At 34.7% G+C, this 24876-nt stretch overlaps 1 protein-coding gene across 2 annotated transcripts in view; it reads right to left on the bottom strand.

The window, feature by feature from the left end:
* The window catches only part of SOX5 (SRY-box transcription factor 5), a 402681-nt gene that overhangs the window by 339496 nt on the left and 38309 nt on the right, over positions 1-24876 (bottom strand). Inside the window, exon 2 of one of the 2 annotated variants that reach the window (XM_058558649.1) lies at positions 9656-9887. In XM_058558649.1, the coding sequence (XP_058414632.1) occupies positions 9656-9887 (232 nt within the window). The remainder of the gene's footprint in view (positions 1-9655; positions 9888-24876) is intronic. The other variant, XM_058558648.1, reaches the window with a different exon arrangement.

Here is a 24876-nt window from a genome sequence, read left to right as displayed (position 1 = left end):
ATTTGAGCCCTCTCTCTCTTTTTCTTGGTGAGTCTGGATAATGGTTTATCAATTTTGTTTACCTTTTCAAAGAACCAGCTCTTAGATTCAATTATCTTTTCTATTGTTTTTTAGTCTCTATTTTCCTTTATTTCCATTCTGATCTTTATTATTTTCCTCCTTCTACTAACTTTGGACTTGGTTTGTTCCTCTTCTTCTAGTTCCTTTAGGTGTAAAGGTAGATTATAAATTTGAGATTTTCTTGTTTCCTGAGGTGGGCCTGCCTCGCTAAAAACTTCTCTCTCAGAACTATTTTTGCTGCATTCCATGGATTTAGGACCATTGTGTTTCTTTTTCCATTTGTCTCAAGCTATTTTTTGATTTCCTCTTAGATTTCTTTGTTGACCTGTTGGTTGTTTAGTAACATGTTGTTTAGCCTCCATGTGTTTCTATTTTTTCCAGTTTTCTTCTCACAATTGATTTCTAGTTTCATACTGTTGTGATTGGAAAAGATGCTTGATATGATTTCAACCTTCTTAAATTTACTGAGACTTGTTTTGTGGTCTAACATGTGATCTATCCTGGAGAATGTTCCAGGTGAATTTGAAAAAATGTGTATTCTGCTGTCTTTGGATGGAATGTTCTGTATACATTTATTAAGTCCATCTGGTCTAAAGTGTCGTTTAAGGCCAATGTTTCCTTATTTGATTTTCTATCTGGATGATCTATCCATTGATGTAAGTGGGGTGTTAAAGTTTCCTACTATTATTATGTTACTGTCTATTTCTCCTTTTATGTCTGTCAATATTTGCTTTATGTATTTGGCGCTCCTATGTTGGGTGTATAGATATTTACAAGTGTTATATCCTCCTTTTGGTTTGCTCCCTTAATCATTATGTAATACCTTTCTTTGCCTATTATTACAGTTTTTGTTTTAAAGTCTATTTTGTCTGATATAAGTATTGCTACCTCAGCTTTCTTTTCATTTCCATTTGCATGAAGTATCTTTTTCCATCCCTTCAATTTCAGTCTGTCTTTAGATCTGAAGTGTATCTCTTATAGGCAGCATATATATGGGTCTTGTTTTTTTATCCATTCAGCCACCTGATGTCTTTTGATTGGAGCATTTAGTCCATTTACATTTAAAGTAATTATTGATAGCAATGTCCTAATTGTCATTTTGTTACTTGTTTTCTGGATGTTTTAGTAGTTCTTCTCTGTTATCTTTTCTTGTTATTTTTCCTGGTGATTTGATGACTTTCTTTAGTGTTATGTTTTGATTCATGTCTCTTTATTTTTTTTGCATTTATTATAGGTTTTTGGTTTGTGGTTACCATGAGGTTCATATATAACAACCTATGTATACAGCAGTCTATAGGAAGTTGATGGTCTCTTAAGTTTGAATGCATTTTAAAAGCCTTACGTTTTTATTCCCTCCCCCAACATTTTATTTTTTTGACATTATATTTTACCTCTTTTAATTTTGTGTATCCCTCAACCTCTTATTGTAGATATATATGATTTTAGTACTTTTTTCTTTTAATCTTCATACTAGCTTTATAAGTGGTTGATCAGCTAGCTTTACTATATATTTGCCTTTACCAGTGGTATTTTTTTCTTTGATAATTTTCTTATTTGTATCTTTGGGCTTTCTTTTTTGCTAAAAGAAGTCCCTTTAACATTTCCTGTAAGGCCGGTTTAGTGGTGATAAACTCATTTAGTTTTTGCTTGTCTGGAAAACTCTTTATCTCTCCTTCCATTCTGAATGATAACCTTGTCAAGTAGTATAATATTGGTTGTGGGTTTTTTCATTTCAGCATTTGAAATATATTGTGTCACTCCTTTCTAGCCTGGTAAGGTTTTTGCTGAAAAGTCAGATGACAGTCTTACAGATGTTCCCTTGTACGTAACTTGTTGCTTTTCTCTTGCTGCTTTTAAGATACTCTCTTTATATTTAATTCTTGACATTTTAACTGTAATGTGTCTTGGTGCAGGCCTCTTTGGGTTTATCTTGTTTGGGACTTTCCTTCCTTCCTGGACGTGGATGTCTGTTTCCCGCTCCAGGTTATGGAGGTTTTCAGCTATTACTTCTTCAAATAAGTTATCTGCCCCTTTCTCTCTCTCTTCTCCTTCTGGCACACCTACAATGAGAATTTCAGTATGCTTGATATTGTCCCTGAGCTTGGATGATTTCCTCTACTCTGTCATCCAGATCACTGATCCATTCTTCTGTGTCATCTAATCTGCTGTTAATTCCCTCTAATGAATTTTTCCTTTCAGTTATTTTATTCTTCAGCTCTGATTGGTTCTTTTTTATACTTTCTAACTCTTTTTGGAAGTTCTCACTATGTTCATCTATTCTTCTCCCGAGTTCAGTGAGCATCCTTATGACCATTACTTTGTACTCTTTATCAGGTAGTTTTCTTATCTCTGTTTCATTTAGTTCTTTTTCTGAGGATTTGCCTTGTCCTTTCATTTGAAACATACCCTTCTGTCTCCTCATTTTGCCTAATTCTCTATTTATTTGTATGTATAAGGTAGATCAGCTTCATCTCCCAATCTTGGAAAAGTGGTCTTATGTAGGAGATGTCTTGTGGCGCCCACTGCACACTCCCCTCTGATCACCAGAGCCACATGCTCCAAGGCAATCCTCTGTGTGGGTTGCATGTGCCCTTCTGTTGTGGTAGGGCTGCAACTGCTGCAGGTACACTATTGGGCAGGGCAGGCCAACCCCCTGGCAGGCTGGCTGCGAAGCCCAGTGGCTCGTGACTGCTGCAGGCTCGCTAGTGGGCAGGACAGGCCCACGGTGTAATTGGTTGTGAAGCCTGGCAGTGCACAACTGCTGCTGGCTTCCTGATGAACAGGGAAGGCCACTGGTATGAGCTGGCTGTGTAGCCCAGTGGTGCACAACTGCTTTGGGTGCACTGGTGGGTGGGGCAGGCCCCTGGTGTGGCTGGTTGTGAGGCCTGGCGGCCTGCAACTGCTGCAGGCTCGCTAGTAGGCAGGGCAGGCCCCAGGTGCGCTGGCTGTGTGGGCCAGCAGCATGTGACTACTGCCGGCTCCCTGATGGGCAGGGCAGGCCCCCAGTGTGGCTGGCTGTGTAGTGTGCAACTGCTGCTTAGGCCAAATCTTCTTAAGCAAACACATTTTCCCCCATTACTACAGCATTAGAAGTTCTTGCTTATTCCCCTGTCACTGCACAGTACTGTGTGGGGATGCTATCCGTAGACTCTCACTAAGTGTCCTGAAGTATCCTGCTACTCCCACATAGAGCTTTTTTTTTCATATGAGAGTAATTCATTAACTTCTCAAGGCCCAGTTAACTATAAACTCAACAATAGTACTTTAAATACTGTGGGCATCATATGAATCAAGGTTCTCCACTTGATATTAGACTCTCCCCCAACCAGATGGAATGGAATTGTATGGCAACAGGACAAAATGATCTAGTGCACAACTTATCCAGTGGCTTTGACGGACCCCAAATGATTGTTTTTCACATGTCTTCATTCCTGCTAGTCCTGGGAGTAATTTCCAGAAACAATGCAAGTATAAAGATTGAACCACTTACATTCAAACACAAGCCTGGGATTATATCTAGATAAAGAGCTTCATGTGGTATTTTCTGACAACATTTACAGAGTAATGTTTGTAACAATGTAATTTCATTGTATGATAAACATCAATTTACCGTAAAAAACAAATACAAACTTGTCACCATTTTCACCTTGCTTCAATTGAATTGGCCTTGTTCAGATAAGCAAGCCTATCTCTTACACAAACAATAGTTTATAGATAAACTGTGTGAAATCGGGTATGTGTGTGTAGAATTATACTGCCTACTATCATAATTTTATACTGCCACACTGCACATATGGCTTCCAAGCTTACTTTATCTGAATCTTTCTGAATCTATTCTCCATGCTATTAAACTGAGCACATTCCACATCGTTCAGAAGTAATTACACTTTTGTCTAGAGTGTAGGAGACTGCTCTCCCTAAACAATGAAATTCTCATTATTAGAACTGGCACAATAACCACACTGGTGTTAACAACAGTATGTATTATACCCTCACAATAACTTATGCTAAGTTTGATGTACAAAGGTAACCAGAAATTTAAAGCTTATAAAAACTACTATATAAAAATAGAAATCTTTACCATACCATAATTTAAGGTCCTATTCTGTGACTTATTTTTAAATAACACAGGCATTTTTCTCTTTTCCTTCTTAAATTTTCTGAACAGTACTTCACACATAACATTATCTTAGTCAAACATCAAAAATACATTCTTAATGACTGTTAGATTGTAAGCAAAATTTATATAAACATGTATTTAAAGACACAGCTATAATATAACAGTTAAAATTATTTTGGATAAACAAAGAATCTCAGGAGTTGACAGTGAGCCTGAGCAAGTAAAAGCCTCTCTCTGTCTTGTGCATTGAATGAATTCTTACAGTGTTTAAAGTTAGATTTCATATGCTGGAGCCTTGCTATAATGTTATATTTGGGTCTCAGCTATATGTCCAACTTCTATAAAAGATCAACTTAAAAAGACACCTTTTTCTTCTTTTGATGAACTTCAGGAAGAAAGTGACCCACACTGAATGTTGCTTTATGATAACTAGTGTCTCTCAATGTTGAAACACATTTATATTAAAATACATCAAATTATTAAACATAATACACTACATACTTAAGAGTTCTTTAACAATCCCAGGAAAATGTTATCAATATAAACAATAAATGAGATATTGAAATATATTATCATATTTCCAAATCCAATGGATCTTTAAATGTTAAAAAAATTACATACAAAATATTGATTTCATATGAAATTCAGCTATCTGTAGAGTGAGCAACTCAAATTATATTTTTAATAAAAATACTGTAATGTTTAAATAAATAATTATATATTTTTTAAATTGATCTTGCCTCTTGGTAGGCAGCCACTCTACAGTTATATAAAACTGTTCACTCAACACAAGAGGAACTTAAGCAGGCAAAAGAGAGTTTGGCTTAGACAAAAGCATACTTTTTGTGGGAAAAAAAAGACAACTGATTACTCAGTAACCACAGGTGGTCAACACTTTCATTTCACATCACATTTGACACTAGAACAACAATCTAACCAACAGAAGTAGCATGCAACCAGAGAGAAAATGAGCGCCAAAATGGCCGCCATAGAGTCCCCTGGCTGCCTCTGATGCTGGTACTTGATTTCTCTGCAGACTTACCCTGTTCCCTTCTGGTGCTCATAAATAATCACATTGATTGACATGAGGACATGTTCTGGATAGTCTTTGCATCATGAAACAAATCCATCTATATCAGAACTATTATTAAAAATGGGCTAGAAATTGTAGTGATTCTTGCTTGTCTCTGAAACTCTGAAGTGACAGCCTCCAACCTCCAAACCCATGTTAAAAAAGCGGGGGAGGGGGCAAGAAGAGTCGATCTGATCTTCAAAAAAATAAAGCTCAGGACTGCCTTTCCACTCATGTCAGAATCAGACTTGCTAACCTGGCCTTTTCCCTTTTTGGAGATTATATGAGAATCAAATTTTGCTATTAATTTCTTGGCAAGATTATAAGAGCTTCAAAGAAGGAACCAACAGGATCAGTCTTTTTCATACTTACAATTTTTTATGTCTCAATCTTATATTGATCATAAATCTGATAGTATTTTATAAATATATGTCTACAACCTGCTGAAGACAGTTCATCTATAGCGCACTCTGAATAAAGAGTAAAACCTTCCAAGAGTAGATGGACTTGCAGTATTCATACCAGTTACTGCTGTTTGGGAGTTGCTCTTAGGCACTTACTTCACTTCTTCAAAATATTAAGGCAATAAACACAACTTCAGAAAGGAAGAATGACAGCTTTATCCGACCCAATTCCAAACCTTAACACTTGCATACCCTGAATAAGAACAAAAGGCCCTAATTCCTCAAAAACCTTTATTTGGCAATAGTCACGAAGTGTACAGAACTTTTATCTCAGGAAATATTTTCCAACTTAAATTTTATACTGAAAGCATCTCTCTATAACCTCAAGCCAGCATTACAGGGATTACTCATCAGTTTTTTACTTTGTAAACTATGTGGGCAACACAAAATGTAGACCTCTCAGCATCTCTCTTTTCTTATTTAAGAATGGAGTATGAATGTCACACATAAATCGGCAATGAAATCTGGAAATGTTTTTTTTTAAATTGAACTCTATGATATAAAGACCGTGAAACATTCTCTCTGTTTGCAAAGATATTGAATAGGAAAAAAATAGACAATGTATTTTCCTACTGAAATAAAAGGACCTGTTATGTGACTATGACAATGGCCTAGTATCAAGAAAAAAATATAAAGTCTTTGTGCTGAATAACAATTCTACAAATATATTCAATTATTTTGATAAATGGGTAAAATATATCTTAATCATCTTAGCTGAATATATCATGGCTATTATGACATACCTTCTGCTTTCTGAATACATTACATTAGTAGATTCTACTTTAGTTCTAAAATTTCTAGAAAATCAGCATTTTCACCATGAATAGTGTCTTAACAACTTTGCGCAAAACGTATATTTAACCATCCATATAAATTCTGCCATTTAATCAGTAATCATAAATTGAGTAGCTCTTACATGCTAGGTATCAGAAATACAAAAATATATGTGACTGTGCCTCCAAGGAGAAACACAGTGCATAGAAAGGCAGACATGTAAAAACATAAATTATAATATAGGTCATGAGAAAAGATACAAACAAGTTTCATGGATAAAGAATAAAGCAGCAACCACTCTGCCTTGGGAAGTCAGTGAAAGCATCCAAGAAGAAGCAAGTTTTGAATTCAGTCTTGTGGGAGAAACACAATTCATCAAAAAGGTAAAACATGAAAAGAGAGAGTTTTCCAGTAGAACGAATAAAAGCTGTGTCATTTGAGGTCACCTGGGATGTTTATGAACATGTATGAAAAGGTTGGCATGACTGGAGCATGGGGTCCATGGCAGGATGTGGCAGGAGAGGAGACTAAAGCCATAGTTTGATGCTAGTGTATATAGATTTTTATGCTAAGATAAAGAGTTTTAGACTAAATCCTGTAAGCAATAAGGACACATGTTAGTTTCCAAAGTGGAGTAAATAATCCAACTCATTTCTCAGGGAAACAAGTCTAGTGGAAGTTGAAAGACTGGAAAGAGGAGAGGCTGAAAATTTGAGATAATATAAGAGACTCTTCCAACTGTCTACTCAAGAGATTAAACACCGGTAGAATCAAGAAACAATTGAGGCAGAAACAAATTTAGAAACCAATTAGACACATGGTAAGAGAAAATGTTAGTGCTGACTCACTAAAATCAAGTTAAACCATTTGTATCCAAACCGTATCAACTTCTAAAATAGTAGATCTTAACCCTTTTAGGTTACAGATCTACTTGTGAGTCTGATGAAAACCATAATCTTCCTCCCATGTGTGCATATACAGAATCCTCCATTTGTTTTCAGGAGATCCATACACTTGGTTAAGAACTTCTGCTCTAGATGAAGTTGTTTGAGGAAAGGATTTGTGTCTTATTCAAATATATTTCCATGGTGTCCAACAAAAATCTTGGTACAAAGTAGGCAGTTCATAGTTTTCATTTAGTTGAACTGAATGCTCCATTACAAACTGAATAGTTCATTCTCACTAACATGCTGCATCACAGCATCCCCTCATGCCAACTACAGTATGTAATTTATTTTCTTATAGCCATCCTTGAGTATACTTAAAATAATCTCCTCTTTATCTTTGTGGTATTCTTCTAGTCATAACTATTTATATTCACTCCTTCAAATTTGTGTGTTTATGTTTATAGTAGTATCACAGGAAAACCAAACCAAGAAGCATTCTCAATAGAGTACTCCCCAAGAGAAGGTCATGGTTAAAATACTGAGGGAAAAGGCATTAGCAGTGATGCAATGTCAAATGGAGAATCTGACTTCCCAACCCTGTTGAACTGCGCACTTCCATTTTTTCCCATTCTTTTCCCAGTTTAACCTGTTTCAGAGGAGGCCAAAAAGTTATATCATTGCATATAACTAACATGAACTCATAGTAGAGGGAAAAGGGAGGAATTATGGACAGTATGATTTAACTTGCCAAATAAGAAATAATCAGAAAATAAAATAAGCGTGTGCTCTTGTAAAGAGCTTATAATGTTTATAAGCATGGACTTCAAAGCCAGATTGCCCGGGTAAATCCTGGTTCTCTCGTGTATTAACTGTGATCAGAAGCAAGTTATTTAACTGCTCTGTGTCTCAGTTTCCTCATCTATAAAATGGGATCAATAATAATGCCTCATCGAATTATTATGAAGGTGTAAATGAGTTAATATATGTAAGTGCTTAAAACACCACTTCTGTATAAGTGCTAGATAAGTGTTAGGTAAAATATTATTCTTGGTGGGAAAATCTTGGCACACAGTAAAACATCCACAGAAATTTTGACCTATAAGGCTTAAAATGTTGAATGAGATTATTTAAATATAATATAAATATCAAAGAATAGAATCCATCTTACAGCCATTAGGAGATATTTGATTCTTCTTGTTGATTTAATTCTACATACAGTAATACAATACTATAAATAGGTGGGCATATTTCACTACAAAGCACATTTATGATATATAATAATTTTCCAGAGAAAATAAAAAAAAAAAAAAAGGATTTAATAGAATCAGAGCTATCTTTAAAGGTATGAGAATGGGTGATGAAATATTTTTGTTGGTGTAATCTGGTTCAAATTAATGGCACTGGCATCCTTGAAGTAGAAGAGGAGGAGAGGTCACAAAAACATGACATCCACCGAAGCAGTCATGTTAAAAAGGCTAGGGTGGCTTTACTGGCAGCTAAGTGCCCTGCTACCTTGCCAGCATGCTGACTCTATGTATTCAAATTACTAAGAAGGACCTAAAAGCCTTTTGCGTGTGTGTATCTGCTGTTTAAGCTTCAGCCAAAGATGCTATGCTTCCTTCTTCCCTCTCATCAGTCAAACAACAGTTTCCTAATCTTCTGCAGTGATGCAGACCCCAGTATGAGGGGCCAGGTAAATTATCCTGAGTTGCAAATACTGGACTAGGATGTACTGAATTATCAAAACAACAGCATGAATGGGACTGAGTTAGAAATTAGTGCAATCACATTGAAAACTATAGTCTCTATGAAATATACTCTTCTATAATATTCCCAGTACTGTAAGGCATACTGGAATCCAATCTGGGCAAAGCAAAAAATTGAAAAAGATGGAAATGTTCAAATGATGTTGTAATTCTATCTGAAAAAACCTTTTATTAAAATATTATGACATCTAACTTGCATGCTGACTAATTTTAAATGTGTTACTTTAACATTATTCTTCTGTTTACATGTTTTTCCTGTAATTAAACTGTAAGTATCTCAAAAGCAGAATTCTTGAAAAATCAAAAAGAAACCAAAAAAAAAAAAATTAGCATATCTTATACTCCCTACTGGCGTCAATTTACTTATAAAGGATTCTAAGATGTTAGAAGTGAATCTGGTGTATGGCTATTAAGTAGATGTTAATTACAAAGCAAAAGACTGAAACCAAACTATTAGAGGAGTAGACTGGTCGAAAAGTAAGTGTAGACACAATAGACCATGAGAAACCTACCATTGTATTGTGCTGAGAAGTGGGAGTCCTATGGCCACAAGTCTCTTGCGTCAGCAGAGAAACTGGCTGAAATTCCTCAGAGTGAGGCTTGTTGGGAAAACTCACATGCAAGGGAAGGTGAAAGGCTGGGAGCCCGTCACTCTCCTCTTCTTCCACTTTCTGTCTGCTTGTCACCATGGCTACCTCTCCATCTGCTTCCCCATACGGAGAGGCTGGTCGCTTGGAAGACATCCTGGAAGGAACAAAAGAGAAGAAAATAATGAAACCTCCACATAAATCCTTAATGCCGTCATTGTGTGGTTAGGGCCCATTGTAACAAAAATGCCTTTTTGTGCTGGCAGAGAGCAGGAAACCATCCAAATACCACTGCAAAGCACACACAATCAGAAACAATGGCCAAGCAGGTAGCAACAGAACAGTGCTTGTTTGTTGTGAGAATAATACACTAATATAGCACTCTCTTGTATTCTGGCTTCTTAAACAAGAGAATTCACCTAAGAACAGTGCATATGAAAGACCACTCCATTTTAAAGGAAAGAAAAATATCCATCTAGTTTTACACTTTGATAGACCTCACTGAAGACAGAACATCTATGAATAGCAAATATTGCTGGCAGTTAAAAGAAGGGAAATAACTAAAATTTCTTTCATCAAAAAATAAACAAAATGAATGATTGCTATTATAACAAATTTGCATTTTATTAAAAGTAAGATTATTGTGAAATGCAGAAATATTGGTTATAAGCAAACCTCAGACCGCATGACAAAAAGTTTGATCTTTGCTTAAAGCTTCTTAAGAATTGAATAAATTTTACAATCACTGTTAAACTTGAAACATTTGAGAATTTTTTCTTCCCTCACCTCTCCAAATAACCCAATTTTTGCATTTAGTTCTAATATCAAATTTGCAAAGTAGTAAAAAAGGTAAGAATATAAAAATATTTCAATTTTATTTCTACAATTCTATGAAAGACTTAGGTATGGATTCTCAGACTTATTTACTCCTTAGAATACCTAAGTAAAAGAAAAAAATCAAATAAGGATGTTTTGTTTTAATGAGCTAATGCCTAAATGACAATGCACTTAAATATCGAACAAAAATTAAACATTTTTTTGTACTTGACTCTGACTGAGAATATTATCAGAGGTTAAAAATATGAGGCAAATATTTTTAGTTAAATAGTTCCTTTTCATTAAAAGTTTTACACAAAGGCAGTATAGAGTTTAATTTTTTAATTAAAAAACTCTTGTAATTACAACTTGATCTGACCTTGAAAAAGCTGTAATTTTTGTTCAACAAACAAAGAGTGTTTACAGAACCATCCATTCTTATCCTAGACTAGTGGGAACAGGAGGCAGGAAAGTATTAACAAACTGTCACACCACTTCCTTCATATATATATATCACTGATTTTTAAATTTAAAATGTACTACCAAAAGAGATGCCTCTAATCATTGTTGAATAATATTATTCTGTTAGAAGTTTCAAAGAACAGTGTATTCGAGTACTGAAGATATTCTGTCAAGAAATAATAGCATAGTAGAAAAAAAAAGGGCTGTGAAATCAGACACGCATGGGTTGAAATATCGATTCTAGTACTTGCTGTGCGACTTACCTTACTCTATCTCAATTTACTCATCTTTAAAATGAGATGTAATATCTATTTGTACTGCTTTTTGAGAATGAACTGTGTACCATATGAAAAATGACTTGAGCATTTAGCACAGAGTAGATACTCAATAAACAGTAGCTGCTGTTTATTTACAAACTTTAAAACTATAGTGTGATTCACTCCCCCTCAAAAAACAAAAACCAAAAACTCCAAAATGAGGAAAGCAGATTGCCTTCTAAGAGTTCAACTATAAAATCAATATGAAATACTAAGTCTCCCAATAGAGAATTGCTCCCTGGCCAGCCATATTTGACAATAAACTCATCAAATGTATTAGCAAGTGTTAAAGAAGAAATGTTAATGGTCGGGGTGTTGATCAGCTGAAGAACAGAGAAAAAGGAGGAAATGTTGGTGGCTACCATGTAAGTACTGTCTAAAGGAGAAGTAGATTGAGCCATCACATTTCAGGTATCTTTTTTTGTGTGTGTGAGGAAGATCAGCCCTGAGCTAACATCTGCCAATCCTCCTCTTTTTGCTGAGGAAGACTGCCCCTGGGCTAACATCTGTGCCCATCTTCCTCCACTTTATATGGGACGCTGCCACAGCATGGCTTGACAAGCGGTGCTTCGGTGTGCACCTGGGTTCCAAACCTGGGCAGCCAGCAGCAGAGCGTGCGCACTTAAGCACTACACCATGGGGCCAGCCCCACATTTCAGGTATCTTTAACTATTTCTGATCTCATTAACAAAGTATACTCTAAATATACTCTAAGTATGGAGAAAGGAAGTAAGGGCCTGGAGCTAATAGAGTTAGAATAGTCTTAGTCTCTTGGCAACACCATGTCTATCACCAAATTGATATATTAAACTATACGTAATAACTCTAAACACTAGAGATATTTAACTCCTACTGTTCTGCTTCTATGCTCTCCAAGCAAACTTTTGATTCCCATATAAAGAATGGGCTGACAGAACAGAAAAAATATTTAAGGTCTTTGTGAAGTGACTTATCAGAGTAAATCAATAAAGGGACTTTTAATTATTTCTTGATTTCACATGTAGCTTGACTACAAGGAGATTATGCATTTATTATATAAGCCATAGTAATTATGGTCTGTGTGGGTATTATCATTCTTGCTGGAATTAATAAATTGGTATTCTGGTATCTATCTCAGTCTTATGTACAATTAGTCTCTTACTGTCTGAAAACTCCAGGCTATTGGCAAGAGCCAGTCTCTGGGTTACAAAAGCAGAAAGCTAGATCAGCTGGCCTTTCCTAAGTTAATATAATTCTATAACTTTCAGAAGGCATGATCTTTTTGCTGATTTCTACTTTATTAACATAATTATTAATAATGATTATAAAAATTGAAAGTCCAAAAGTAGACATAAGGTAGATAAAGTAGACAGTTAAGATAACACTCAAAACCTAGTCATTTCAATATCTAAAACCTAGCCATTTCAATATCTAAATCATCTTTATATACAAGCGGATAAACATTCTCTCTATATATATATCATTCTATGGAGCAAAAAGTATAAGGTCTAAAGCACTGAGCAGGAAGGAGTTACGGTGACAGAAGGCAACTGATCCCAAAATATCACATATTTCATGTTTATTTCAATTCCATTTTCAGAGCCTTATGGAATGTTCTTAATGTGTTGGATATGCGAATATTTTTATACAATTCAGGTAAAAGATTTTTTAAAGATTTTTTAAATTATTACAATAAAAATACTATGGTTATAGTTCAATAATAGGCTACTAAGTCAGAAGAAAGTAAAACACTTAAATTATGTAGAGAGCTATCAATCTGTTGGTTGCATTATTCATGTTTAGTCTGACTCATAGTAGTTATAAAAATATTAATAACAAAATCACCAATAACATTAGATTCTTGAATTTTTGTTCATCTACCGCAGGGTTTCATTTTGGACAGAGGAAAGTTTCATTAATTTCAAAAAGAGCATTAAGAAGGCAGGGCAAATTTCTATATATTGTCTATCCAGGATATGTAGGGTTCCAATTCTTGCAGCTTACACTACACGGCTGTGTTACAGTGCAAGGATACCTTGGAACAATTTGAGGATCTGGGCTGGGGTATGCTCTTATGTATTTATTCAGAGATGATTTTTGTCACTTCTGTGGTAGGTGCTAGACTTACCAATGAACAAAATTCAGACTTAAAAGAAACTGACATGAGACAGACAAATATAATCTAGTGCGAAACTACCTTGTGGAGCTATGAGGGCATAACAGTAGTCTTTAACTCAGTTTTGTGTGTGGACAAGAAAATTTTGAAAGAACTGACGTGTTTTTTTTGGTGAGGAAGCTCAGCCCTGAGCTAACATCCATGCCAATCCTCCTCTTTTTGCTGAAGAAGACTGGCCCTGGGCTAACATCTGTGCCCATATTCCTCCACTTTATATGGGACGCCACCACAGCATGGCTTGACAAGCGGTGCCTCGGTGCACGCCCAGGATCCGAACCCAGGCTGCCAGCAGCAGAGCGCGGGCACTTAACTGCTACGCCATGGGCCTGGCCCCTATGTTTAATTCCAGGGCAAAAAAAGAAATCTTCAAATCATCAACCACCATTTACTGACCACTTACTATGTGTAAGACACTTATCTAATGGGAATAAAAAAACGAAATGCAGAATCTCTCCTTTAAAAAGCTTATGAGTTGCTTGAGAAAATTTTAAATAAAAGGAGAAATAATAATGAAAGACAGTTCAGGTTAATGGCCAAATTACATTAAAGTTAAGCACCTAAGGGATTCATAAGAGCCAGAAGATACTGGAATGCTTCAGAGAATGAATGACCAGTTGGATTTCGAGAGAAAAGAAGGACAAATGGAAAGCTGGGGATAAATGGAGAGGGAATTTCATGTAGGAAGTAATGACAGAAACAAAGATACTTTTAGAAAGTACAATATAAATTTGAGTTTCAAGCTTACTTAGGAGAAGGGAAGCTTGATGCATATGGACCAAATCCCATCTCTAGTCTGTAATACTCCTGGAGTTGCTAAATTACACGAATGGAGTAAATAAGAAACGGCCTCCCTTGCAAGGGGCAACTTGCTTTTACAAGGAGTCACTTTTCCTTTATTTAACCCTGTAGCAGTCTCAACAACCAGACTACTCTAGTCCATACGTGCACATAATTGTAAAACTACTTTGCTGTTGGCTGTTTGCTATTGGAGTCCTTTGCTATTGGCTAAGGGTTCTCTATGTGCTTTATTATAATCATTCTGTAAGCAGGATGTCCCAATTGTATTCAGACATGTATAGCAAATGCAGGAGTAGGGTAAAGGGTGCGAGACTGCAACAGAAAACTAAACCAGTGGTTCTCAACCTTGGCTGCACAGTGGAATTACATGAGAGGTTTAAAAAATACTGCTGCCTGGGTCCTACCGCCAGACATTCTGAAGTTATTCGTTCTGAAATGCAGATGAGGTATCAAAAATTTTAAAGCTCCCAGGTAATTCTAACACACAGTCAAGGTTGCAAACCATTCTTGGTAGTCAGAATAATGTGCCTCACCCAAGATGTCCAAATCCTAATCTCCCAAGCCTGTGAATATATTACCTTACCAGGCAAAAGGGACTTTGCAGATGCTATTAAGTTAAGGATCCTAAAATGAGAAGATTATTCTGGATATTCTGGGTGGGTCCAATGTATTAATAAAGGTCTTTATAACAGGGGGAAGCAGGAGCATCAGAGTCAGAGAGACAGACTGGAAGATACTATACAACTAGCTTTGAAAATGAATGAGGGGGCCATGAGCCAAGGAATGTAGGTGCCCTCTAGAAGCTAGAAAAGGCAAAGAAACAGATTTTCCCCTAGAGTCCCTAGCAGGAATGAACCCTGCCAACATCTTGTTTGTAAGACTTCTGACCTCCAGAACTGTAAGTGAATATATCTGTATTGTTTAAGCCAGTCAACTTGCAGTAATTTGTTATAACAGCAATAGGAAACTAATACATCACTTACTTAAACATATTTCACAGTTGGTATTTTCTCAGTCTGAAATCCTCTCAGCCCACATATACACTTGCCTGTTCCCTCACTTCATTTAGTTTTCTGATCCAACATCATCGCCCAATGAGGCATTCCTTGGTTAATCCCGCTAAACCAGCACCTCTTCCCTCTCTTACTCCTTACTCTCTGCTTTGTTCACGGCACTTATCATCATCTGACATGTTTTACATTTATTTCTTTGTTTATTATCTATCTTTCCTACTATAATATAAGATCCAAGAGGGCAGACATTTTTGTTCACAGCTACCTACCAAGTACTTAGAATCCTTTCTGAAATATATATCTCTCAATAAATATCTGTTAAATGAAAGCTACTAACTAAAACCAGCAACTCTATGACTATTCTCTAAGTATGGATAGTTGTAAGATCTAGCCTTACAGGACAAACATGCTTAGAAAATGTCTTAATATTGTCAGAAAAAAGGAAATCCAGCTCAGTGATAACAGTATCTTTTTTTAATAATTCCTATGTAAAGGAATTGGTAAACCCTATTTCATAAGTTTTTTTAAAGTACTTGTGAAAAACTCATAATCTTTTTAAAATGTGTAAGTAAAAGACTACAAAAGTGAAGTAACTTTATGAAAAAATGCTATATAGTTAATTATTAATAGACCTATTACTGCAGAATCACCTACTTACTGCTTTAAACTTAACTCTGTCTGTTAGGATAAATTCTTTGCTGAAATTACTCTGGAAAAAGACAAGATGTACAAAGTCAAAGGAATTCCTACATGGAACAAACATAAAATGGAAGACTCAGAATAGGAACTTCTTTCCTTATATAACAGTTTCTCTTTAAAGTTTCTTTCTCTAAATATTTTAACCTTTGACTGGCTAATTCAGAGATAAAGTCCTAGGAAGTAGTGCCTTCTACTGGTTAATCTTTTGAAATGATGATATTATGTTTTTAAGGTTTGCAGGTATGTATAAAAGACCGCAAGAAATATCCTGAAAGAAAAACTCAAATTCCAGTTCTTCTACAAAGCCCTTCCTTACCACCATAGTTGAAGTGACTTTGCCCCACCTCAAACTACATCATCAACTCTTGTTAGTAGCCCACATGAAAAACCTGAACTGAACATCAGTATAACCTGTGACATTTATTCACTAGTTTAATTTTTGTTTCTTGTTCTTCTGATTAGTATATACACAGTGTCTAAAACTAGAACAGAAGCACTTGGAAAGCAAGAATATCATTTTTTAATTTCTTGAATTTCTCATGATATGTAGCACATCTTGCACTTAATAAGATGTTAGTAAGTACAGGTCTATTTTTGACCATTTCACCTGATTTTTTCAAGATTAACACTAAAGCTATGACTGTATGACAAAGGTCTTTCCAAATTGCCTTGTATTTTTTCTCCAAATAATCTAATCCTCTATGTTGAATGAGATACAACTAATCATACGGCATCAGCATTCCTAGCACATAGCTGGCATTCACCATATTTTTCTATGAATAAATGAATGGATTGAATGAGTGTCTATTTTGTTTCAGGCAATTTATCTTTGTGTTACAAAGGAAACAACCAACTTATATATGAAGACTTTTCTAGTTTACCCTTAAGTTTAGATGGAAATGAAGCATATACCCACTCATCCATTCATTCATTAATGAAAAACATTTATTAAAAGACTACCATGTATCTATAGATAGTAACATAATCAAGAAAACAAGAAAGAATATTTTAAGGTAAATGACTTTTTATAAATATGAATACTATGGGAGACAGAGAATAGAGAGATGATGTCTTGCTAAAATAATTAGAGAATGCTTCCTATAAATTATGAGAATTCAACAGAGTAATGAAAGATGGATCACATGTTAATAGACACAGAAGAAAACATTCCAAACGGGAAATTACATTAGCAGATTAAAGAAATGTATAGAATGATACAGGACAGTGAGTAGAATGGTTTGGTTAAAGCAACAGATTCCAGGAGGAGTAAACAGAAATAAGGATAAAAGGTAGGGACCAGATGATAGTGATTCTGGTTAAATCCTACCAATTTTGAACGGCTAAACCAAAATTTGAAATTGATAATGAAGGCAGAAAAGAACTGGTGATGGTTTATGAGCCACACAGCAACACAGTCAAAATCTTATTTTAGCAAGAAAAACACTCAGAAATTAGTAACTGATAAAAGGTTGAGGGTGCAAACTTGAAAAGGGGAACAAATGGGTGAGATAATTCAAATATAAAGAGATTACTTAACTGTATAATTTAGAGAACAATACTGCCAATAAGAGAAATATAAAAATTAGAAAGGCCAATTCGGAGGAAAATACGAAATTCAGTTTTAGAAATAAATCTTTGTTGATAACAGGATGTTGAAATGTTGATAGCACTTCCTTTAAAAAAGAAATAGCAGATAATCAGAAAATGCAGAAAAGGATTTCCACAGAAATCCTTCTGTGGAAATAACTAAGGCAGTGTAATCTTTTAAACTAAGTAGAGAGTTAACCAATAATTGTGATTATTTCTCATTGACTTCTTCCACAATGCTCCGAGTCAGTATTTCTACTATTCGTGTTTTATAAAAGGAAACTGAGTCATAAAGTGGTTAAATATCTTTTGTTACACAACTTGGTCTTTGCACTATAATAGACAGCTCAAGAACAGAATTGTCTCTCCAAGAAAAAAATAGGAAGAAAAAGACTGTGTCACGTGGCGGGGGGGGTGGTGGTGCAGGTGCGGGATGGACCTGAATCTTGCAGTCCATCCAACTTGGGGAGATCAGCGTATAAAAAGGATTGAGCAAAGAAGACAGATAAAGCGAAGTCAAAGTAAGAGAAGCAGCATAACTGTTCTCTGACAATTCTACAAAACTAAACATTCTAAACTTTTTAAAATTCTGAACCATGACATTTATTTAACTTAGAACTTGCATTAACTGTTTTCCTAAATACTTGTTTTTAATATTCACTCCATCATTTTAAATTTTAGGCGTAGCAGAACACATTTTTCAAATGATTGAAAATATTGAAAAGAATGCATCTTCTTAAGGGAACAGCGAAGATGGAGTATTACCAAATAAAATAAAAATTGGCAATCCTTCATGTCCAAGGATTATACTAATTTTCTAGAAGTTATATGTCTCGATTTTTCTTGTAATAAGACTATTTGTTCAGGACATTTACATTTACTTGTCTGGTTCCTTTTGTAATTAAGGTTGTTGTGAGTAGGCTAAACAAAATTAGGAATTAAACTCTACTCTATCAAAGATTTTTTCACAATAGAATGTTACCTGTCCAATATGGGGAATCAACATAGACAGAGTGAATGGACAGGTTTTGATTCAAATGAATGAACAACTACTTCTATGTAATTTATAAATATAGAATTACACACACCTAGCATGTCATTTTATTAAAGAAAAAAGTATCATTTTCATTACTCTTATCTATGAATTTCAATTATTATTCATATCTTATGGTTTATTCTTTCTTTTCTCCTTACATGTTTTGCGCATCTTCATTTTCCTACCAAGAGTCAGCTTTGTGTTTACTCTATGAACATTCCATGTAAATTTCATAACCAAGTGTGTCATATATAATATTCAGAAGTCTTTTATATAGAAAATTTATTTGTGGTAAACATGTAGTCTTTCAAACTTTTACAATATGTTTCTTCTCTTTTCTATAAATCTTTGCCATCAGTTTCTGATATAGAACATGCCCATCTCTATACTTCTCCACTCGTTGCTTCCTACATACAAAGACTTCATTCATTATACGGTTATTTAGAGGCATGAACAAGTTCATCAGGTCTTGGTATAAACTATAAATGGAAGTAGAAACACAGATTTCAAGAAACATAAACACAGAAAACATAGAGTAATAAATAAGACTAGACTCCCTTGTAATCTTTACTATACGTTTCACCAGAATAGAAATTTATTTCTACTAGTGTTTATAAACAAAACTTACCATAACGTTGAAATCTAAAAACAAAAGTAATCTTTGAGCTACAGCTACTTAAAAATAAATTTATTATTCTGGTCTGAAATATAATTTGAATTTACAGAAAAATTTTAATAATATTACAAAAGTTTAAACTGTATTTAAAACCGTGATAATTAAAAATGTTGTAGTCACCAAGAACTTTCAAAGTGACCTTTATCAAGGCTGTGTTCTCTGTGCTTATCTTGTCATATGTTTAGTTTCTGAGATGTTCTCTGCATTGAAATCAAGTAGTTCATTATATCTTTCCTTCTTTCTGCTAAGAATAACACCATTTTTAAGTTCTTCACCACCTTTCTGCCCTTCTCTTTACTAGCATCTTTGTTCTTGCTAAATAGCTTTCCCCAGCCTTGTCCAGTCCATCAAAAGTCAGAGATGGAGGAAAGGATAAGAACAGCAAAAAATGAGGAGGTACATGGTTCTTCGAAGAAGGGTGGAAAATGAAAAGAAAAAAAAATCAGAAGTTAAAGAGAGAGAAGGAAAGACTCAAAAACAGAACTTAATTCTTGTCATTACCTGAAAGAAAGGAATGCCTTTTTTTTAGATGGACACAAGATATTTCAGAAGTTAACCTTAAAATGTCCATTTGTTTTTGTTTTCTAAATGAAAGAGACAGAAACCAAAGGTACGCATTTAGAAACAGTTTATGGTAGCAAAATTTCGTCCTACGATTCAGAATTCAAAATTTGATTCTTTTTCTACTTTCTTCTGTTACTGTCTCAGTAATAATTGCAAATCACTAAAAATTTACTCCAAAATTAGACGGTGTGTTGGATGAAAACACCCAGGAAATTTTCTAAATAAGAAGATTGCTTTATTATGAGTAACCTAACAGCTGATCTCTAGAGCCAAAATTTATCTAAACAAATGTATCTGCCAACTAAAACTTCTCATCTTTATGTTTTATTGTGTTATTTTAAAATTAATCCATACTTACTAAGTGTGTAAAACAATAGTATTCCTGATAAATAAAAAGGCAGAAAGAGTATTAAATTTAATTAAACTCTACTGTAATCATGCTATAATGTTTTAATACTTAGAAAAGTTAGAGTTCATTATAAGTCTAACAAGACTGAAGAAAAACTGGTTGTGGTAACTATTATGATTCCTAAATACAAAGTCACTTTCATAAAGAGAAGAACGAGTAAATGCTTTTAAAGAATTCTAGATTATTTTGAAAAAATTATCAAAACTTTTCTGATGATTTAAACGACAAGAATATGGCAATAAGCACTTTCTACTTAAAAACATAACCTATGTTCGACTTGTTAATAATTGTTATAATTTTATTTCCTTATCTCAAAAATAGAAAGACCTATATTTGAGTTATTAAACATTTGATCACAGAATCTTTTTAACTGTCAAATACACTAAATTTCCACCAAATCTACTTGAAGAAACATAAAAGAAATGATTAAGAACTTAAATGTTGAAGAGAAATTTCTTTTGAGTTGGAAGTAAAATGACCAAATTCAGGAATTTGGAGGAAAACAACACAAAACCATAAATAGTAATTTGTTGTGAATTATTTAATTCATGTACTGTTATACATTTTCCATTAATCAGAAACAAACAGAAAAAGAACGTTTAACCTTCAGCCATCTACAGGTTTAAAATGTCAAAATCCTTTTGTTCTGATTATTTGTAAATTACTTTGACTAATCTAGAATTAAGATTTGTGGTTCTAAAACTTACTTTAGTTAGAAAGGGTACATTTTTTAAGGAAATAAAAAGCTTTTTCCATTTGAGCATGGGTTTTGCCTTTCTGACAGCTCTAAGTCCACAGGATGTGGAGGGATGATTTAAATTTTACATCAAAATTGTGACTGCACTAGACTTTTTTCCCCCTTCTCAAGGGAGGCATTGTTCTTGCCTTTCCATAACCAGGCGTGACAGCGCCAGACTGGAGTCATACGGCTGGTCTCTGAGTCAGCGTGAAAGTGCTCACCTCCTGAGTTTCCCCAGATGCTCGGCTCCTTGTGAGTCTGAAAGCTGAGCACTGAGTAGCCACATACTCCATTCCTGGGACAAATAGAGGATTGGAGGGAAAAAATCTAGGGATTGGCAAAAACTCTCTCTTCCAGTACATGCTGTAAAAATCTTTTAATAATAATAACAAAAAAAATCACCCTGTATTTAATATGCGTACCACTTTTCTGAACCAGAAGTTGGGGCAAATTGTTCAACAAGTAATTGTGTGCTTCTGAGTTAAAGAAATAAAGACAGTTTAAAAACTCAGAAGCCTTCTGGATTCTTCTGAGACAGTGAAAGAATACTGTACGAAATATATATCTATTCTCTAAAACGGTATCTTTAAAAACTGTCCACAGAATCCCTGCAAAGGGACAATCTTTTGTGCTATCAGAACAATTGCTAGTGAAACAGGGATTAATTTAGTTTCTATTGTTCTATCCTTGAATGAACCTGTCAGCAAAGTTTGAGAAGTGTCTGTGTCATGTGTATATGTATAAGCCTGGGTGTGTGTGTCTGTGTGTGAGCACGTGACTGTGTGAGAGACAGAGAGAAGAGTAGGAGGAAGGGGAGAGGGAGGGGGAGGAAAAATAGAGAGAGAAGACTTTTACTGTCTAATGATATATTAATGGTCATTAATATTCTTTCTTTTTTTTATGGAACCTCTATTAAGGATTGGACAGCACCATCTTAACTTAATCATAATCATATGCTAACAACTTTCATTTACTATATAATTCAAAACTATTTGGTTGAAAGTTTTGTGTATCTTGAAGGAAAAAATAAAGTGGAAAGAAACTCCTTCCAATTTGTTAACCCATAAAAAATAAAGGAAAAAAAGCCAAATGAAATGTAATTCCTAAATATTACTACTACAGTGAGTGGTCCTAACCCCTTAATTATTGCTTTCTAAAATAATGCCAGTTTTTTTCATGTTATCCCCATGAGGATATATGAGTGTCTACATAGGTTCACACGTACACATATATGTGGGTATGTTTGCAATAACCTATAAAAACAGTTCACCATATTCACACTGAAAGAAGACAGATTTTCACTCATGAACATCACTGGTCAGGTGAGGTGCATACACAGAAAAAAACAGTTTTAGGCAGGAAAGAATATCTAGTTAGGCTTAATGATATTGACCCCTCTGTACAAATATCGTATCATTTATTTTAATGACTTGGTCATTTTGACTCTCCCAGGAGACTCTCCCTATGGCAGAACTGCAAATAGGATATAAAATTTTATTCTCCAAAATAATATCCTTAAGTACTTATTTTGAGTCTCCCTCTCTGTCTCATGGGAGCTTCCTCTTAAAGTGCTCACCCCCTCTTGCTCGCTCTCTCCCCTCTCACATTACTGGCTAAGTCTAAATAAATAACAAATTGTTCCATAATCAAAAGTGACTTATTCTTAGCATGGTGTACGTCTTGAAATAAAATCTGTGGCATGTTTAATTTATTTAGGATCTAATAATGATGACAAAAATAATTAAGTAACCAGTCTAGTTTTAATTTCTTTTGTTTTCAAAGGTCATTGTGAAATCAAGCAAGTTAAGCCTTCAAAAGCAAACCTCTAGAGAACAGTGAGATTTTTTTTCCCTAGCAGAAATGAGAAAGGAGGCTCACAGCTAAAAGGAGGACTAAACATCAGCGTCATATTTGTTGAGAATCACTGTCTAAGTAGTCCAATGAAGAAAAATATTATGACCCCTACCCTCTTTGGAATCCAAATAACCCTGACAAAGAAAAGTTTATACACTGCTAAATTCTGGCCAATTTAGGGGGCTCACTCTTTCTTTCCATGCCCCATATAGACTTGGTTGCAGCCTGTTTCTACAACAGCTGTTGAAAAATGAACAAAAGTCGAAAATATTTATGTTATATTCAAAATAGACAGCAAAGAACATATATACAGTGCACAAATCTTTCCCAGAACAACAGCTTCTGATGCAAGAGACAGGCATACTAGGCAAAGACAAATTTTCTGAACTTCCCAGAAAAATGAAGAATTTGCCATTATAGCCACGAAAAGTCCAAAAGTAAGGGGGCAGTGCCAAAGACGATGAGCATCTATCAACCCAAACTCCGAAACAGCGGGATGCAGCTATGGTTGATGTTATAAGAATGCTGAGCCTCTTCATTGGTTCCTTTCATGCCAAAGCTTCTTTGCTTGGATGAATATGAATTAAATCCATAAGCTTTCTTATTTTTCTAGCTTGACCTCTAAACTCATTTTACGTCTTAACTGTTTATCTTCTTCCCCCATTAATCTTTCTGGTTTTAGCACATTCCCTGTTGTTTTCAGGAAAAAAACTTTAAAAGCGTGGTTCATTCTGCCACTGTGGATCAGTTAGGAATGTTAGCTCTTTTCTATAAATGGGTACGAACTGTTCAGTAGTAACTTAAAGGCTACCAGTTTCCTGGCCCTGAAATAAAAATTCAAAGGATATGGTATATATCACAGAGAAGAAAATCATCAGACTCTTATAAAGGTATGACAAATATAAAGACACAAAAAGATCCCAGTACAAAGTTTACACTAGCTTTCAAACGGGGCTAACAGTAATGTCACTATCAAATTTCCATTTAAAAAAAAATTTTTTAAGTATGTCATATAGATAAACTTTTTGAAATAAATAACTTTTCCTATTTGCTTTCTTTTTTCAATCAGTTCTATGGCTAAACACACACAATGTAGATGTTCTTTAAAATACTATGTCACTATAATCATGTCTAATTTTAGATTGTAATTTTAGTCAGTAATCTAGCTGAGTTCTTTCCTATTCTGTTTATTAAAATATAGCTGATGAGAAATTTTACTGATTAACACAATTTACCCATGTAACTATAAAATCTGTCAGTACAAATTAAAATTTAAAAGGTGTTCACTTTACAAATCCATCAGAGAAAAACTAATCAAACAAAAGCAAAACTTTAAAGGAATCTTGCACTTCAGTAGAGTGTTTACCATTTACCATTTTATAGTACCCTGCCATATTTTCTGCTGTTCTGTAGTATTTCCCCCAAAGCTTAACAAAGGCCCAGCTGTATAAACCAGTCCTGTCAAAGAACATAGTTAAGGGATGGATAAAACAGGGAGGGGTGTCTAACATGCTCGCCACTGTCTGAGCTTATGAGGATAAAGGAGCCTTGATGGAGAAAAGTAATCATCCATTGCTTTTTTTTTTTTAACCTCATTACCACATGCTAGAACATTTTTTTTTCCACTGCCCAAACACCCCCATTCCAATCCCCTGCAACTGAAAGACCTTTGTGTTAAAAGGGGACAGAACCCTCCCCAACATCCCCTTCTCTCCTTTTTTTTTTTGTTTTTGTTTTGTTTTTTGTTTTTTTGCTGATGGCAAGTTTATGGAGGCATGATCATTTAAAAACTTCTTAAAATACGGGTTTCCTCTCCATTAAATCATCCACACACAGTTCCCTGAAAACATTTTGAATGGCTATATTAACTTACTTTCTTTGGATTCCTTTTTACCAAAATATTATCAACAGCTTTTGATTGCAAGATAGTTATTTCTGCTAAGAACTCTAGAAAATGATACATCCCTTTAAAAGATAGTAAAGTGTATATAATGGAGGTAGAATGAGGGCTAAAATCAAAG

This window comes from Diceros bicornis, chromosome 17 (genome assembly GCF_020826845.1).
Source record: "Diceros bicornis minor isolate mBicDic1 chromosome 17, mDicBic1.mat.cur, whole genome shotgun sequence".
NCBI lineage: Eukaryota > Metazoa > Chordata > Mammalia > Perissodactyla > Rhinocerotidae > Diceros > Diceros bicornis.
The sequence above is the reverse complement of the archived record's forward strand: the minus strand, read 5'-3'. Positions and strand labels throughout refer to the sequence as shown.